At 38.0% G+C, this 18,887-nt stretch overlaps 1 protein-coding gene across 1 annotated transcript in view; it reads right to left on the reverse strand.

The window, feature by feature from the left end:
• Positions 1 to 1,610: 1,610 nt before the first annotated feature.
• LOC126285341 (sorting and assembly machinery component 50 homolog B) overlaps positions 1,611 to 18,887 on the reverse strand; it is a 110,764-nt gene continuing 93,487 nt past the window's right edge. Inside the window, exons 9-10 of the mRNA XM_049984657.1 lie at positions 5,747 to 5,873; positions 1,611 to 1,944 (exon numbers count right to left, since the gene is read on the reverse strand). Of these exons, the coding sequence (XP_049840614.1) occupies positions 1,757 to 1,944; positions 5,747 to 5,873 (315 nt within the window). The 3' untranslated portion in view covers positions 1,611 to 1,756. The remainder of the gene's footprint in view (positions 1,945 to 5,746; positions 5,874 to 18,887) is intronic.

Here is an 18,887-nt window from a genome sequence, read left to right on the forward strand (position 1 = left end):
TCAAACCAGGAGTGTGTTAAATACAAAGGAACCTTACAACTGTCTAGCACTATTTTCAGTCTCTGGTTTGTGAAGAGGAATATTGCTTGCAATGAATGCTTCACACAGATCCATTTTAAACCGACTTTTTTGGTTACCTTTGGACAAATCCCCGCTACTGCAACTTGCTGTTGTCAGAAGTAGTAGTTGTAGTCCTTTCTTCTGCCTTCCTGCGATACGAAGACTTGTGTTGACATGCTGGTCTATTTGAAAATTTTTTTTGCACGAAACATTTTTCTCGCAAACTCGACAATATAAATCAATTTTGTCAAATGTAAATGTTCCAGTATGGTCAGCTATCCACAAATGGCGTTAAATTTGTTGCCAGCATGGCACATAAGTCACACACTACACGTTGTAAACATGTTCAACTGTGTACAAGTAAATAGAAAGCTAAACTGAAACAATGAACATGTGACTAAAAGCTTGTGTAGTTTAATTTAATTCTGCCGACGCAGAAGGTATGACAGTGGAGGGGATTACCCAGGGATGCTGGCGCAGGAGGAGTGACTGTCTGCCTGTTCCTGTTCCTGTTCTACAATGATTTCGCTAGGCAGTGGCCTCTTGATTAGACATTGCATGCAGTTCTAGGTCACGACCAATCTGTGAGACATCAAAACTAGATTGAGTTAGAGAGCACCCGTCTAAATTTTTAAAATATCGTAAACATAGGGCAGAATTATGCACCGTCACTGGTTTTTAGTTAAAATATGCACATGCACATAATCCGGTCTCTAGTAATCATCTACACATGGATAATTACCAGAACAATTTAGAATTTGTGGAGCATAAGCTTACAAAGAAAATTCGGGTTTGTGGATCACTGCAACAAAACATAGAATTTCTGAAAAAGTTAAAGAATGCAAAATGAAATGTGTTTCAAACTAAATATTAACAAATGGGTGAACCGCTCGCACAATTATGGAGAGCATCGAAGACCAAAATGATACAAATAATTTCTATCATACATAATGAAAATTAAGTTGCCACACAGAACACATGTAGAAAAATCGATCACATAATCCAAAACCTGGATTATAATAAATACATGAAGTAAATAGATCATGCAGACCACTTCCTTAGTTACTACCTATAAAAAGGGAAAGTATACATGGTTGGAAAAAAAGAGGTGTTATAGCTGTTTAATTGTGCTCTACAGAAGGCATTCTCACTGCAGCATCAACATTACAATGCAGGTTTCGAGAGTCTCCGTTTTCATGGTTTGTTACTGAAAATATGTGAAGTGTGAATCACATATCATTTACCGGCTATTGAAGAGAATTTGTGAGGTTGCTACTACGTTGTGTACCTTCAATCATGATTCGATCAACACACATTCTGGGCAGCTAAAGCTACAATAGCTAACACACACTTCCAAAACCATGAAACGACAACTACACTTCAAGGATATAAAACATATTGAATCTCATACCACAAAAAGTGTCAACAACTGAAAAAAATGGAAACTGTTAGTGCAAAAGTGTCAAAAGGATGTTACAGAAAGACATCAAAATTAAAACCAATAAGAGTAATCTAACTGTTAAACTGCAGACAGAAGGAAAGTGAAGAACTGATGGAGTAACAATTTATTTGTAATAGTTCAACACAGGATAAAATATAACACCAGTTATAGCTCAGAAACTAAACTATATTTCAAGAGCTTGTACACGCACTGCTGCAACAATGCCCCACAGAGGAGTCACAACAACATCATATTCTACAAGAAATTTACACCGACGCCAAACTGCACTCCAGAACACGGTCGATCCCCAGCAGCAATGCGGACTGGTATGCAGTAATTCAGCTCAAGTCGAGCCACCTGCCCTATCCTCAATGCCACACCGAGTCCGTACGCTGATCTCAAGTTGTTTGCCAACTGCTCGAAGTTGCGCTGATAATCCTCCGCTGAAACAAAAATCACTCGCTTTGATCAAAAAATCGAAACTGTGTCACAGTCAAATTGTCTTGAGACTGACTGATAAAAATATTTTGTCTTTATATCATTAACACCATTAACTGAGAAAGATTACAGTCTAGTCTGCGAATTTTCTGTTTCATATACAACTTGCAGCCCCATATCTATGTGCAGTAATCACTCCTGGATATCTGATGATGGATAAAATCCAAAATGCAGCATGTGACCAATGAAGTCATTTCTTACCCGATGTCTGCTTTTACCATTGCAACTCCATCAGCTTGAATGTAAACCTGCTGTTTGTTTTATGAAAGATGTTGAAATGTTGAAAAGAAGGGCACATCATTCACACACACATGTAGTGGGTGATCTTCCTCCTTTATGGAGGAACTGTTTTTTTCCAAAGTCATATAACGTGTGTCTTACTTTTGCACTATTTCACCTTTCCCCTTCCAAAAGTGTAAGTACTCACTAGCAATTCTGTGTCATAATTTAGAAGTTAAATAAGATTTATTTTAACATAAGGCTCTAAACTAATATGGTTAGATATGCTATTTCTGTTATCATAAACAGTAAAAAAATGCCCAGTTTGAAGTATTACACCACCAACTACTCTCAAATGTTGATTTTAACAAATATCCCATATCCTGATACTTTAAATCACAAACACACCAAATCTCCAAACTTCCATGAAAGTGCAGCTTCTTGTAATGGCAAACGGTGACAACAGACACAGAAAGCAGTGGAGATGGCAGAATAGTTAAGAACAAGCAGCAACAGAATGGGATACATGCACATGTGTAACTAATCGAGCTCAACAAATATTTTTAGAAACTTTGAGGACAGGTTCCTTATACCAAAACAAGGGAAAAAGTTCACAAAAAATTATGTACAAAAATTATTTGTTTTTGAATTATTAATGAAAATTAATGTTCAGCAGCCTAACAACTTCACTTATCTATGCACCTGTCTGACTCACTGAGTCCTAAAGAGTATTAACTTAAACTGAAAGTGCTGAGTTAAAACATGGCAGGTTATTCATTTTCTGATCAGGTGGCATAACTTTTATGTAGCACCACACAAATGGTAATAAGCACGAGGCTGCAGAAAGCACTTCCACCCTTCCACCCTTTGCCACTGTGTTTCATCGTCTTGCCTAAAAAGGATCTATAGCACAACAGACTACTGACTGATGAAGACCACGCGATGAGGGACAGCACATTATAAGGGCTGTTCAAGAAGTGACCCTGTCGTGTGGTACACCTCCAAGTCCAGCAAGGAAGATACTTGAGGAGCAACTTGTGTACCCCTTCAACATGTGCAGGGCCTTACACCTGCCAGTCACCCACCATACCTCTTTTGGCAATGGTTTGTAACATACAAACTGCCGACCTGTGTGTGTTTTCAGTTTTGTTGACCAATGTGGGAATGTTTGGGAAAGACAGAATAACAAATTTCTACAACAAGTTAGACTTCAACATAGGTTCAACATTAATGTGTGGGTTGGAATTGTAGGTGACAGACTGGTAGGGTGACGTGTTCTCCCAGCACATCTTATAGGTGCTGTTTACAGGAACTTCACTCAGAACAATGTCCAAGACCTGCTACAAGATGTGCCATTGAGATTAAGAAGAAATGCCATTCAAGCATGACATTGCTCCAGGACATTTCAATCTCAATGTTTGAGACCCACTGGCAGGTATATGCCGGATGGATAGGTAATGGAAAATCTGTTCCATGGTCTGCACGTTACACCCTGAATCCCTTCGATTAATATCCCTGGGGGCACCTTAAATAATTAGGCTATGCAGCAGATCACCCGGATATAGAAACTCTTCATCATCATGTCACGAATGACTCAAAAACCATTGCAAACTGTCAGAGTATTTGAGTGGATGCAATAGTACACGATTCAGTAAGTGCATGTATGTTTAGAAGGGAGAATATTTTGGGCATCTGTTATTAGTTTGTCTGTTGATAAGCGTCCCCCATGACTCGTACCCCTGCAACAGACAAAAGTGCAAGACCTGACTAGTACATCCTCTCATCACCACCCACTCCAGTCCTGCCACAAGCCCTTCCCGCCCCATCAAATGCAGATCCACCTGTCAAAGAAGCCACGTGATCCACCAACCAACTGAAACCACTTTGCCACATTCTAAGTCTGTCTACACAAATGGCCACTGCTAAACTATGGCTGAGAGACAATTGGACCATCCAGCAGCAGAGCGTGCTGCCCATGACAATATGGTGGACTTAAAGAACTGCTTCACCTCCTCTGCCATCAGCACAATTGCTTAGTCCTTTTCCTTTCTCATGCTAAACCTGTCAGCCCACTACTCTGTCCCCATCACATCCCTAAGTACTCCCACAGGCTGCACTAGCATCATCCCCCATCCCTACCCTGCTTCTGCGTCCTACTACCCACCCTGCAAAAGACCATTGCTTACGTAACAGTGAAATGTCACCACCTTGGTCTCATATTTTAAGGAGAAAAAAATTTACTTGCAAGGTATAAGATCCAGAAATTGATCCTGTACAAAAATTTGGGCCATAATTCTGATAGTTCACAGTTATGACCTTTTGAATGTACAGCTTTAAAATTTTTGCATATACCAATTGTCACTCACTCCATCACATTGCAGTCATCTAATGCTAGAGCTCAAAGTACTGTACAGTGGAATGATAAGCAGAGTCTTCATATTCACGCGATGTTGAAGGCAAGGTAAGAAGAGGGGACATGGACACATCTCCCCACTGTGTTTTGAAATCTTACTTCAAAACAAGTTATTCCATGCAAAAAGTAATGAATGATATGACTGCATAGTATGTCAACCTCATGTACACATATACAAAATATTATTTTAAAAATAATCTCATACTGACATTCAACAGCTATATATACGACTCAGAATAAAAATGGAAAAACATAAGCAACTGGCAAATTATTACGAAATTAAGTTAATGATTTTCGATTTACAATTTAATTTTGTCAATCGTGTTGAAGAATAGTGCCTCTCCTGAAAATGTAATACATTTTAACAGTGTCAGTTTTAAAATACAAATAAAATAATACATAACAGCAATGTTAATAATTAAACAGCACCAGGCTGCTACTTTAATGACACATTCATTCATTTCATTCACTTGGGCTGCATTTGTGAATCGCAACATAAAAATGTTCAAAGGAAACAGAGTTCAAATGCCAGCTGCAGGTAAGAAACTGCACATTTCCACAAAGTGAAAGAAGCATGTTCCCAATGTCAAAACAGTATTTCACAAACTTCTTACTCACACCTATGTACAGATTTGGCACACTTGCATTAAAGTGGCTCCAGAGAGGCAGAGCAAGTTACAACCAATGCGGACAAAAGTTTAAAAGCTGTAAATTCACAAAGTCATAAATTTGCACTATCAGAATTATGACCATATTTTTGAGTGTTTCATTTTTTCTACATCTAATCAAATACTTATTATGACAGCTAATATGTCCAACAGTCTTTTCTAAAAGTATACGTCTGCTACTCAATGACTCCTCTACATAAGGTTTACAATTAGAATTTTTTTCACTGGAGAAGGAGAATTATATTGATGATAATTTTACACTAAACTGCATTACTAAGTATCATGCATTTTTTAGACACTTTAAAGATATAAAAGTTACAAAAATAAACAACTTCTAAGTTGACAAGTGATAGCCGCTCATGTGGGTGGTCTCTCAGTTTAAGTTCATCTCGATATTTGTCTAAAAAGAAAACACCAAAGTGGAATGATTGCAGTACTGTTACTTACTGAACCTGAAGTTTCCAATATTCCCACAATTGAAGAATACGTGTGTGCGAAACAGGTCCCCCAGGCTGCCTTTGCCCGGCCTGAAAGGTAGCGGAGTGTACAAATGCACGGCTGCAGCCCAGTACACCTGCGACACACAAGTGAAACGTCCCTTCATCAGTTTGTGACCATCTGTCTGCTTTTTTAACTTTCAGTTGAGCATCTATAGTACTTATAAGTTTAAAAGAAATTCCCAAGCCATAAATCAATCAGCGTAAGTTAGGAAGATGAAATAGAAAAATAGAAAAACATCAATTTCTACTGAAGCAGTTCTGCTACATCCCTCTGTCACAAAAAATAAATAAGTAAATAAATAAATAATAAAATAAAATAAAATGAATTTCTATATACAACATTTAGCAGCCTACTACAAAAATCACTGACCAGCACAGCATTTCCCAATTACAGTATACAGCCAGTCGAAATAGTACAAGTGGTATTTTACGGGCACAGTTATTTTCAGTCTTCAATTCAGCCAAGTTTAAAATCAATATCTGAACTGAGAAGTGACAAGTTACAAACCTGCTTTTTGATACTGGTGATGATGGTAGACAGATTACCTGTATTTACATGAAACATGCAACCTTTTTTAGGTGATAATGCATAGTTCCTTCATATATATACATTTATCAGTAAATGTTGAAGCCAATGTAGTTCAACATTTTGGAGACCAAGCCTGAGCATAGCTCAGGCTGCAACTTAATTTTAAAAAAATAACACACCTGGGTAGAAATAACGCTGCAACTTTCTCAATGTGTGAGCCACTTATCATTCGAAAACTGGATTTATTTTGTATGAGAACAATGTATGGATGTCTTGCCACCTGCCCCTCAATTAGTGCTGCTTTCTGTTGTCAATTTCTAGAATTATTTCAAAAGAAACAGTCATGAATTTAACAGCTGCTGTTGCCAATATGATCACACTGACATAATTTCTTGTGTGTACTCATTATGTTTTGCAGTTTGCTATGATTCTGCCACAAATACGTCATGTTTATTGAGCGAGAAAGAAATTTTGGACACCCGATAGGTAAAACGTACTCAGTAACTCTCATGGCACTTGCTGCCACATTTTAAAATTTGTAATCTGGCAGAGAACTAAAGTAGATACGAAAAATAAATCTTGAAGCTTGGCCTTTTCGTTATGTATTACCCTTGAAAATCCATCAATTACATATGTGACAGTGACATTTGAAATAACGGCATAAATGGCTGGTTTTCTAGGCCCAATATACTTCTAAGTGGCTAGTCTCTAAAGTGTTAACACCCTGAGTTGACCATGTATACTATTTTCTTAACCTTGTCATATCAAGTTATATCTGTTAATAAAAGGTTACAGTTAAAGATCACATTTCTCTTTTGGTGAGGCATTTTCTGCATTAACATAACAAAATTGTTTCACTCTATAGGACAGTAGCAAATATTCAGTCCAGTTTGTGTCAACCACTCACTGCCTGAAAACTGAATATCATCCTAAAAGTAAAGAACATATTGACCTGAGAAAGGTGCAATTCATCCACCATCCCTGCTGCTGTGTCACAGATCTTCCTTGGTGCCTGAATGATGCTAATAGTGAGCAGGAACAGTCATTAACTGTTTCTTTGTGCAATTTTGAAATGAATGACAAAATTTATAATCACACCAAGTGAGAGGTGCATAGAGTATTTGGTTATTGAATGCAAAAAAGTTCACCCTATAAAAATTTGCAGACAGATAACATTAGTTAATGAAACGTGATTAATAAAGCTTCAGTTCAAAAATGGTGAAACACGTTTGTAGGAATTCTGGATGGGTAGGTACCAAGGAATAACACTCGCGTTAGTTGTAGAAGAGATTGGCAGTATTTTATTCAAGCACATGTGCAATATGTTAGCACATACCAATGAAAAAGAACGAACTGGCTGGTGCCAAACTCCAAGGATCTGCACCAACTCAAAGAAAAACATGTTTGTCAAAGATAATTCTACACAACATATCAAAGCTCACTTGCAAAGGCTCACCAGTCATAAATATGCACTGAAATCCCAAAAATCAATGTATATCTGAAACTTATTCCATTAAACTAACCAGCATTACAAAAGAGTAGTGTAAGAACACTTTCATTCCAACATAAAATTATCTTTGGGCATTTGAAGTGATGTGCCTACTCTATTGAATGCAGTCGGGCATGGCCGCCACAGTTTTAGCTTTGTTGCTCACTGTGGACCTGGAGTCTGAGTGAGTCACTGGTTATGTTGTGTGAACAGAAGTTTGTAGTGCTCTAATACTGTGGCACCGCTATTAAGTGCCGAATGTGATTTTAATGTGGTATTAATTGAATACAAGTGTGACCTATTTTAAACTCGTGTGCAACTAGTGAACAATAATCTGAACCCTGAAAAGTTTTCGTAATACAAGCAGACAAAAACGAAAAAAAAAGAGAGAAAAAAAGAAAGAAATAAAGAAAATGTGTATTCAGCCATGTTGGAACTGAGAGACAGTATTATTTTGGTAATCCCAAATGGAATCTCAGTTAACCACCACGGAACATATGGGACTCTCAACTTCAATAATAACGGTCTGTCAACAGTCTACCTTTGCTTGTAGTAGATAATTAACCATGTTATTTTAATGAAGCACTTTCAGAATATACATAAGTGTGTGTGTTCCTACCCCGTGTAAAGTTGACAAACAGTTCGTTAACATTTGCTTCAGCAAATTTATAATATACTGGTGGTTGCAGAAGAATCTTGTGTCCTTACACACACACACACACACACACACACACACACACACACACACACACACACACACAGGGTCCAAAAATAAAGAAGTTAAACTATTTGGCGATAGTCATGCATGAAACATTCCGGAATTATTGGCAAACAATGTGAATGACAGTGTGCAAGTTTCTGGCATTGTAAAACCGCAAGCAAATTTCGATAGAGTAGCAATGAGTGTTAAAGAATGTTCTGATTTCGTAAGGACTAATTGTGCTGTGCTCACAGAGGGTGCTAATAACATCTATTGGAACAAAGCCGGTGCCTTTATCAGGAAGGTGCATAAAGTGCTGCGGTTCCTGTATTTCACCAATGTCATCGTAACAACATTGCCACTAAGGTATGACTTACCAGACTGGTCGTGCAATAACAAAGAAATTATACTTACTAATTTGAAGCTGAAAAACTTCTGCGACAAGTTTGTGAATGTTAAGGTGATAGACATTACTAACTATTAAAGAGCCTGTTTCACTTACCATGGAATATATCTCAACAATTACAGTAAAAGGATGCTATCTTCTAACACAAGCAATGCTCTTGAAGAGATCTCTCTTGTCAACAAAACTTGAAATAAGTGTTATTGTGCTGGGTGATCCTTCACAGGGAAACTAATAGAGTGGACCAATTCCCATGGAATTTGGTCCGTGAGACACAAAATAATGGTATGCAATTTAGAATTAAAAACCCACTCATGTGCCACATTCTATGACCAATTAAATGATTCTCTGTTTGATTTAATTCGTAATAATTTCATAATGCATCTTAACATAGACAGTCTATCCGCAGGAATGATGAACAAATTGTATGAACCCGAAGTACTTCTGGAGAACACATGTTCTGTACAAGTTTTATGCTTAAATGAGCACTGGCTTAAAAGTGAAAATATAAACTTGATAAACTCACTTTCAGGTTACAATTTAGCAGCGGGTTTATGTAGAAAAACGGTTCTGAAGGATCGTGCATTCTAGTGGAAGAATCACTAAGCTTTGAAGTCTGGCATACTTTTAATTACTTGAAATACGGCATATTAATTGTTAGTATATATCATTTCCCTGCCTAGTACTCTACATGTGCATTTTTAGACAAATTTGAAACCTCTCTGTATAGATTGCAAGTAGAAAAGTTATGTAAAAAGGTCATAATTTGTGCTGACTTCAACTTAAATGTAAGAGCCAATGACAGGTTTTCCATTTCTCTGAAGGACATGTTATCTAAAAATGGCTTAACATTAAATTTTATTGAGTACACTAGAATAACAGCATCTTCTGCAACATGAATAGATAATATAGTTCTTCTTACAATTAGGTATATCTGACCATTCAACCCTTTTTATCCCATTGCCAAATTTAGATAAAACTGTAATAGTGAATCGAGTGAGGAACTTCAGCCAAGACAATGTGAATACATTTGTCTCAAGACTAAATGAAACATCCTGGCCTTTCAGCAAGCAGTACTTAGTAAACACAAACTACATTTCTTTTGTATCAGAATTCATGAGTGTTTTCAATGAATGCTTTCCCTTCATAACACCACATGACAAAAACTAGAAAAAGAACTCACGGATAACTGAAGGCATCAGGATCTCCAGTATTAGAAAGAGTAAACTGCACATGCAAGCAAAGAACAACCATGATGCAAAATTTGTCAGCTATGTAAACAAATACAAAAGAATATTTGGTAGAGTAGAAACACAATCACACAATACAAATGCCAAACAGTAAATACATATCAGATGCCACAAATAAATCAAAAGTTGTATGGCAAATTGTCAGGAGTGAAATAGGTGCAGATAAAAACAGAGTTTTAATGACACGTTAGAAATAGATGAGGAAATAGTTACAAATTCTAAGCATATTTGCAGAGTAGTAGTAGTAGTAGTAGTAATAGTAGTAGTAGTAGTAATAGTAGTAGTAATAGTAATAGCAGTAGTAATTACTCTATCCTGTGCAAGCCTATTCATCTCTGAATAAGTACCTCAGCTTACATCTTTCTGAATCTGCTTAGTGCATTAATCTCTTCGTCTCCCTCTACGATTTTTACCCTACACACTGCCCTCCAATACTAAATTGGTGATCCCTTGATGCATCTGAACATGTCCTACCAACCAATCCCTTCTTCTAGTCAAGGTGTGCCACAAATTTCTCTTCTCCCCAATTCTATTCAATATCGCCTCATTAGTTATGTGATCTACACACCTAATCTTCAGCATTCTTCTGTAGCACCACAATTCAAAAGCTTCTATTCTCTTCTTGTCCGAACTATTTATCATCCACATTTCACTTTTCACACCCAAATCCCAATATAAAGCAACAAAGATCAGTTGAATTCAAATTCACTCATGTATCCTGCTATGTGGTGGCTAACATTATAAAATCCCAAAAAAATCTCAAATCATGGGTGATGTGATGAAGTCCCAACAAAAATAATAAAGGCAGGATGTGATAATATTGCACTACAACTCTGTCACATAATAAATCAATCATTTTATGAGGGATGCTTTCCAGGTAGGCTGAAGTATGTGGAAGTTAGACCTTTCCACGAAAAGGGCAGACAAGAGGAGATAGGAAATTTTCGCCCAGTATCAATACTAGCAATTATTTCGAAAATATCTGAGCGAGTAGTGAGTAACCAACTAGAAAAATATAACAAAAAAACATAACATTATTCTTAATAATCAGTATGGACTTAGGAAGGGCCAAAGTACGGTGCACACTATTAATGAACTAATCTCTAAAATAAGCAAATGCTTCGATAACAAGGAGAGTGCATCTGGTATCTTCTGTGACCTCAGTAAGGCATTTGATATGGTAGACCATTAGCAGCTGCTCCTCAAAATAGCTTCTTAATGGCTTCCATGCAAAATCTTTAGATTGCTTCAAGTAATATCTCAAAAATAGGAAACATAAGGGGCGAGAAAGTTTGCTCTAGTTGGGAGGAAGCAAGCAGGTGTACCCCAGGGGTCCATACTACGTCCATTACTATTTCTGTATTATATACATGACATGCTAGATAAGGTAACTTCAGATACTGTTCTGTATGCAGATGACGCAACAGCAGTAGTCTGCTGTAGAAACACTGAAGAATTAGCACAAAAACAAAACAGACTCTTCAAGAACTAGAAAATTGAATAAGTAATTATGCTAGGAAACCAAACTTAACAAAAACACAAATTGTACACTTCAGGACCAAACAAACTGTTGAATATGCTGGGGAGTTGAAAAAGGAAGCTATGACTGGAACAAACAATAGACACTCATGCAAACCTTTATTTGCAACCCTTGACATACTGACACTCATTTCCATATTTATATATGAAACACTTCTCTTTGAATTAAAAAAAAGCCATGTCTTTTTGAGGGAAATTCCTTTACGCATGCTTATGGAACAAGGAACAAACAAGATTGCATGTTACCTCGCCACAGAAGAACATTATTTGAAAATACCCCATATCAATGAAAGAAGGTTGTATACATGGAAGAATCCTGGTGATACTAGAAGGTATCAGATTGTATAATGGTTAGACAGATTTAGGAACCAGGTTTTTAATTGTAAGACATTTCCAGGGGCAGATGTGGACTCTGACCACAATCTATTGGTTATGACCTGTAGATTAAAACTGAAGAAACTCCAAAAAAGTGGGAATTTAAGAAGATGGGACCTGGATAAACTGAAAGAACCAGAGGTTGTACAGAGTTTCAGGGAGAGCATAAGGGAACAATTGACAGGAATGGGGGAGAGAAATACAGTAGAAGAAGAATGGGTAGCTTAGAGGGATGAAGTAGTGAAGGCAGCAGAGGATCAAGTAGGTAGGTAAAAAGACAAGGGCTAGTAGAAATCATTGGGTAACAGAAGAAATATTGAATATAATTGATGAAAGGAGAAAGTATAAAAATGCAATAAATAAAGTAAGCATCAAGGAATACAAACGTCTCTAAAATGAGATCGACAGGAATAGCAAAATGGCTAAGCAGGGATGGCTAGAGGCCAAATGTAAGGATGTAGAGGCTTATCTAACTGGGGGTAAGATAGATACTGCCTACAGGAAAATTAAATAGACCTTTGGGGAAAAGAGAACCACTTGCATGAATATCGAGAGCTCAGATGGAAACCTAGTTCTAAGCAAAGAAGGGAAAGCAGAAAGGTGGAAGGAGTATATAGAGGGTCTATACAAGGGCGATGTACTTGAGAACAATATTACGGAAATGGAAGAGGATGCAGATGAAGATGAAATTGGAGATACGATACTGCGTGAAGAGTTAGACAAAGCACTTAAAGACCTGAGTCGAAACAAGGCCCCCGGAGTAGACAACATTCCATTGGAACTACTGACGGTCTTGGGAGAGCCAGTCCTGACAAAACTCTACCATCTGGTGAGCAAGATGTATGAAACAGGCGAAATACCCTCAGACTTAGAGGAGAATATAGTAATTCCAATCCCAAAGAAAGCAGATGCTGACAGGTGTGAAAATTACCGAACAATCAGTTTAATAAGCCATAGCTGTAAAATACTAAGAGGAATTCTTTACAGACTAATGGAAAAACTAGTAGAAGCTGACCTCGGGGAAGATCAGTTTGGATTCCGTAGAAATACTGGAACACGTGAGGCAATACTGACCTTACAACTTATCTTAGAAGAAAGATTAAGGTAAGGCAAACCTACGTTTCTAGCATTTGTAGACTTAGAGAAAGCTTTTGGCAATGTTGACTGGAATACTCTCTTTCAAAATCTAGAGGTGGCAGGGGTAAAATACAGGGAGCGAAAGGCTATTTACAATTTGTACAGAAACCAGATGGCAGTTATAAGAGTCGAGGGACATGAAAGGGAAGCAGTGGTTGGGAAGGGAGTAAGACAGGGTTGTAGCCTCTCCCCGATGTTATTCAATCTGTATATTGAGCAAGTAGGAAAGGAAACAAAAGAAAAATTCGGACTAGGTATTAAAATCCATGGAGAAGAAATAAAACTTTCAGGTTCACCAATGACATTGTAATTCTGTCAGAGACAGCAAAGGACTTGGAAGAGCAGTTGAATGGAATGGGCAGTGTCTTGAGAGGAGGATTTAAGATGAACATCAACAAAAGCAAAACGAGGATAATGGAATGTAGTCGAATTAAGTCGGGTGATGCTGAGGGAATTAGATTAGGAAATGGAGACACTTAAAGTAGTAAAGGAGTTTTGCTATTTGGGGAGCAAAATAACTGATGATGGTCGAAGTACAGAGGATATAAAATGTAGACTGGCAATGGCAAAGAAAGCGTTTCTGAAGAAGAGAAATTTGTTAACATCGAGTATAGATTCAGTGTCAGGAAGTCGTTTCTGAATGTATTTGTATGGAGTATAAGCCATGTATGGAAGTGAAACATGGACGATAAATAGTTTGGACAAGAAGGGAATAGAAGGTTTCGAAATGTGGTGCTACAGAAGAATGCTGAAGATTAGATGGGTAGATCACGTAACTAATGACGAGGTTTTGAATAGCATTGGGGAGAAGAGGAGTTTGTGGCACAACTTGGCGAGAAGAAGGGACTGGTTGGTAGGACATGTTCTGAGGCATCAAGGGATCACCAATTTAGTATTGCAGGGCAGTGTGGAGGGTAAAAATCGTAGAGGAAGACCAAGAAATGAATACACTAAGCAGATTCAGAAGGATGTAGGCTGCAGTAGGTACTGAGAGATGAAGAAGCTTGCACAGGATAGAGTAGCATGGAGAGCTGCATCAAACCAGTCTCAGGACTGAAGACCACAACAACTACAACAACAACAACAACAACAACATGGCTTTGAAGCTTAGCAATAAAATCCATTCCAAGTTGAAGGGCTGCAAGCTATAATCCACCAGTGCAAACACTGTAAAATATTTAAAAAGCAAATACTACTACAGGGTGGATGCTTTTTTAAACGAGGAAGACAAGTAGGAGATATTACATGTCTTTTTTTCCTGTTTTTTCTACATTAAGTTATGTGTGTATGCTTATGTTCCCTTTTAATGGAAATATATGTTCTTTTTATGTGTGTCCATACTTATAAACTATGTTTCATGTGAACTATGTACCTAAATATCTAGATGGAAACATATATATTACTTTTATGGATGTATGTGGTCTTTGAAATATATCCATATTTATAAACTACAGAAACAAACATGAAAAATACTTCCAAAGAATGATTTCAAACCACTGTGGAAATTTTAAGAAAAAGGAAGAAATCTGACATGTAATTATCTTTTTATGTTGTAATGTGTTTCTGGGGGCATCCATATCCTTTATTTAAATGTATCTTGTTTTAGGTATACTTAGGTAGGCATAGAATTATTCATTGATGAGTCAAGAATGTTTCAATCAAATGATTGTACGTAACGTGTTGTGTGACAATAAAGATTCTATTCTATTTCCTGCGGACTGGCAGAAATTTCTGTTTTTGGAGAACTTGTAACTTAAGTATAAAAATCTGTTGTTGGCATTTCCAAACATTGCTAGATTTCTTGGACTTTCTATTTCATATACAATAATTTTGGTACTGATAGTCTCAAAACTAAATACACATGTGAAATTTCGATTCAATACTACTTATTGCACGGGGGGTGGGGGGGAGGGGGGGGGGGGTGGGAGGACAACCTCCAGTACTGACATACACGTGATCCTTCTGTTTAATTCTTTTTCACACCATATTTATAACACAAAACATAAGATAGAAGTGAATATTAGTGTTCATAATGGAGCACGATACAGTACAACTTGAAGTGAGGAGAGATACACAGCCTGACATTACATTTGGTGCACTCAAATGAGTTGCCCTTCCTCCCAGCCTTCCCTGTTAAAAATGTTTCCTTTTCACCGATTTTTTTTTCATTCCTTCTGGTATGGTGACATGATTAGGGAAGTGTTTCTTTTAGAGTCAAGCTACTTTTCCAGAGCCTCAAGAAAAGCTCTACAGCACCAATCTTTTATATATTATCTGTATGAAATTTGTTGTTGTTAGTTTCTTCTTCGTTACAATTGTGCAGTATGCAGGCTTTTGATACTGCCATTACAATTCAGTAAAAAGCCAGTTTCCTCCATCACTTCACTGTTTTCAGTCCAGAGCACCACATGAGAGTTGTTGGTCAAATAGGTCCACCCCAGCATTGTGTTGATTATAATCAAGAATTGCTGCAAGTTTAACTTTTTCCTGTTGATTTTTTTGTTGTGATACTCTCCATTGTTGCTGTGTGTCTCATTCTGGTCATCCAAACATCCCCTTATCCTTCCAGTGCACAGCAAGCGTGTTCTCTTTGAAGCAGAAAACTTATTCCCCTTTTCTTAGCTTTGCCTCCTTTAGTGTTTTTAGCAGTCCTTTCCCGTTCTTCATTACTGTCCCAACAAGACCAGTATTCTCAACTGTACACTGCTGTACAAACAGTCGACATACACAGGGTGCCTTTTACCCAGCACCTTGCTGGTCAAACTCATCACAACACTAGAAGCACTGTTATCTTGTTGTTCATATTTTCGACGGTACACTTCAAAATCCATATAAAATCTCTTCTGGATTCAGCCAAGATATACAGCTTCAATAGCTTCATACCATACTTATTTGGTTTACTGGTCATACAAACCTTGTAGCCCATCCTTCCCCTGAAGGGACAAATTCCTTCAGTGACTGTTACAGCTCCTTCTGGATACATACTTAGAAATTTTTCTCTTATTGTAATGAGGAGAGGTCTAACTACATAAAGAACACCAATATCCTTTTTCACCTTTCTTCTTTGCTCGTTTGTTGTCCGGTGAAACATGGATAATATATTTATAAATCTCTCCCTTAAAAAAACAGTGGGGTAAAAATTACAGCTGACAACAGGATCAGTGCTCCTGTGACTCTTCATGTCTCATCTCTCACTTATTGTCATATGCAGAAAAATAGCAACAATTTTTTCATTTCTGCTTTTGTCACTGTTTTCCATTGTTTGAACCTTGAATTAGGCAGAAGCTTATTGTCAGACCTCAACTTTGCAAGTTTTTGCCTGGCATACCAATTTGTTTGTTCCTTCGTAGGTGCTATTAGAGCACTGTCAAAGAAACAAAAGAATACATCTAAACAATGTACTCAGCATCTGTACTATATGATGAGTAGCGACTTTCCTTCTCATAATAGAATACATCTAAAGGTTCACTTGATTCCTCAAGTGCTCCATCATGTGTCACTCCATGAGGGCTTTTGTATATAGTTACATAAGGAATTTCGTCTGCATCGATCCAGTCACCATCAAAGGCACCTTCACACCACTTTCCATTCTGAACAGGTTTCCTGGTACAATTGCAGAAGAAAAATTGATAACTACAAAATCTGTTGATTTGTTTGAAGTTGATAAATGTATGCAGCAACTCAGCTTCAAACAAATCTTGACTTACCACTATTTTCAGTTGACGTATAATCTGAATCGTCATCAAATACTCCATTTTCGTGATCTGCAGACTCGTCGAGGACTTCGTAAATCATTTGCTCCCAACGTTTCTCTTCTCCACTACACATTTTGTACACAAAATCTACACAACAATGCACAAAACACACGAAACAGAGATAACTCCAACTTCGGGTAAAGCCTACGAAGTAAACAGCAATAGCGTAGGTTTCAGTAAGGAAGAATTTTTCCAGTGAAGCCACTCACAGCAGAGACTACAATGTTTGTAGACCACAAACACTTAGTGGGAGTCATAAATATACTTTCCATGCCACTGATAGTAATTGTAACTGACACAAGGTAATATTACGCTTGCTGCACTTTCCCATTTCCTCCAAGCACTGTAATGTTATGTTAGCTGCACATTACGTGTTACAGCAACAAACTGCTGTTTCACCATACTATGTCTCATCCGTGATATAAACATACAAACTGTCAGAGATGTCCATACAATTGTGTTCTGGATGGAAGACAGCATCCCGATCGACGGACAACCGTGCCAACGAAGAAGACACCAGCCACCTATCAAATGGGATAGTGCTCGCCGAGTAGTCCCATATGCACAACTGTAGTGTACACAGTAACATACAGTGCAGAGAAGATGCCTAACAACTCTCTGCAATGGAGGGCCACCGGAAAGATGGAAGCAGAACAGTCACAAAATTATGTGGCCTGATGGATTAATGTGAATCATTCCGTTGTTTCCCGGATGTGGTGACAGTTTAGGGAGACCAAAACTATCTCAAGACCAGAGCAGGGCTGACCACAGATGACACCATAAAAAGGTGCCTTTATTTGACTGTAAGGGCACTATGGTACCATCTTAGTACTACACAGCAACTAGCATCAACTGGACGTGTTGTACTGAGACATACAGTGTACAGAAGGCTTCAGCAGAATGGCCTTTATTTTCGGAGACCTGAGGTGTGTGTACCTCTGATGAGTCTTCACAGGAGGAAACATCTAGAGAGGAGTCATCAACATGCAACCTGGATGGTCAAACAGTGAGCAAATGATCTTTTTCAAAGATGTGTCCTGATTTGGTCTGGAGAGTGATTCTCGACAGATTCACATCTGGAGAAGATAGGGAACACAATTTAGCAAGCCAAACATTGTGGAAAGGTACTTGTACTGAGGAGAATCCGTAAGGCTACGCGCAAATTGAGATGCGTATACCACGTGTGGCGCGACGCACCACAGTGCATGTTCTTTTAACTTCACAGGTTCAAATGGGACCACATATATTGGGACGAGACATGCACCTGCGCAGGGTCGCATGGCGTTGTGGTTGTGGCACAGCTTCTCGTGCCGTGTGCCACACGAGCACTGCGGGAGAGGTGAGGAGGGGAGCGGAATGACAATCCTGCCATATTCTCACTTCAGCATGGCACATATGGGCAGTGGAAGTATTGCCCGTCTGAAAAATATAGCCTTATGGTATACTGAATTTTATTATCATTGAATACTCTTTTGTTTTTCGCCATTTAAGTGCTCCACCTATTTTAGTTAGAGCATAATAGTTTTCAATTAGAAATATCTGTACAGTTCTTTTGTTTTGTTTCTTCTTTCGTCAAGAACAATGCTCAGTTCAGTAACTAGTAGGCCATTAGCCACTGGGATTATATCTTTTGCCTCCACAATTTTTTCAAATTGTAAGAAGGGACAGACGATTCATCGCGAAGGCAGTGAATAAGGAACTGAGGAATATTATAAAATCATGTGATTTAGAAGCAAAGCAGGAAAGTAAAACAAGGTTATCTACTTGCTGCCTGTTATGCTGACATATCTCTACAATCCAATTCAAAAAGTCGAAAATGCGTAATTTCCACAGATATGACCTCTTTGTGCTTCTGGTAAAATGTGTCCAATGAAGTACGTAAGTTCCACTATCTTTACTTGGATATGGATG

The sequence above is a fragment of the Schistocerca gregaria genome, chromosome 8 (assembly GCF_023897955.1).
Source record: "Schistocerca gregaria isolate iqSchGreg1 chromosome 8, iqSchGreg1.2, whole genome shotgun sequence".
Taxonomy (NCBI): Eukaryota; Metazoa; Arthropoda; class Insecta; order Orthoptera; family Acrididae; genus Schistocerca; species Schistocerca gregaria.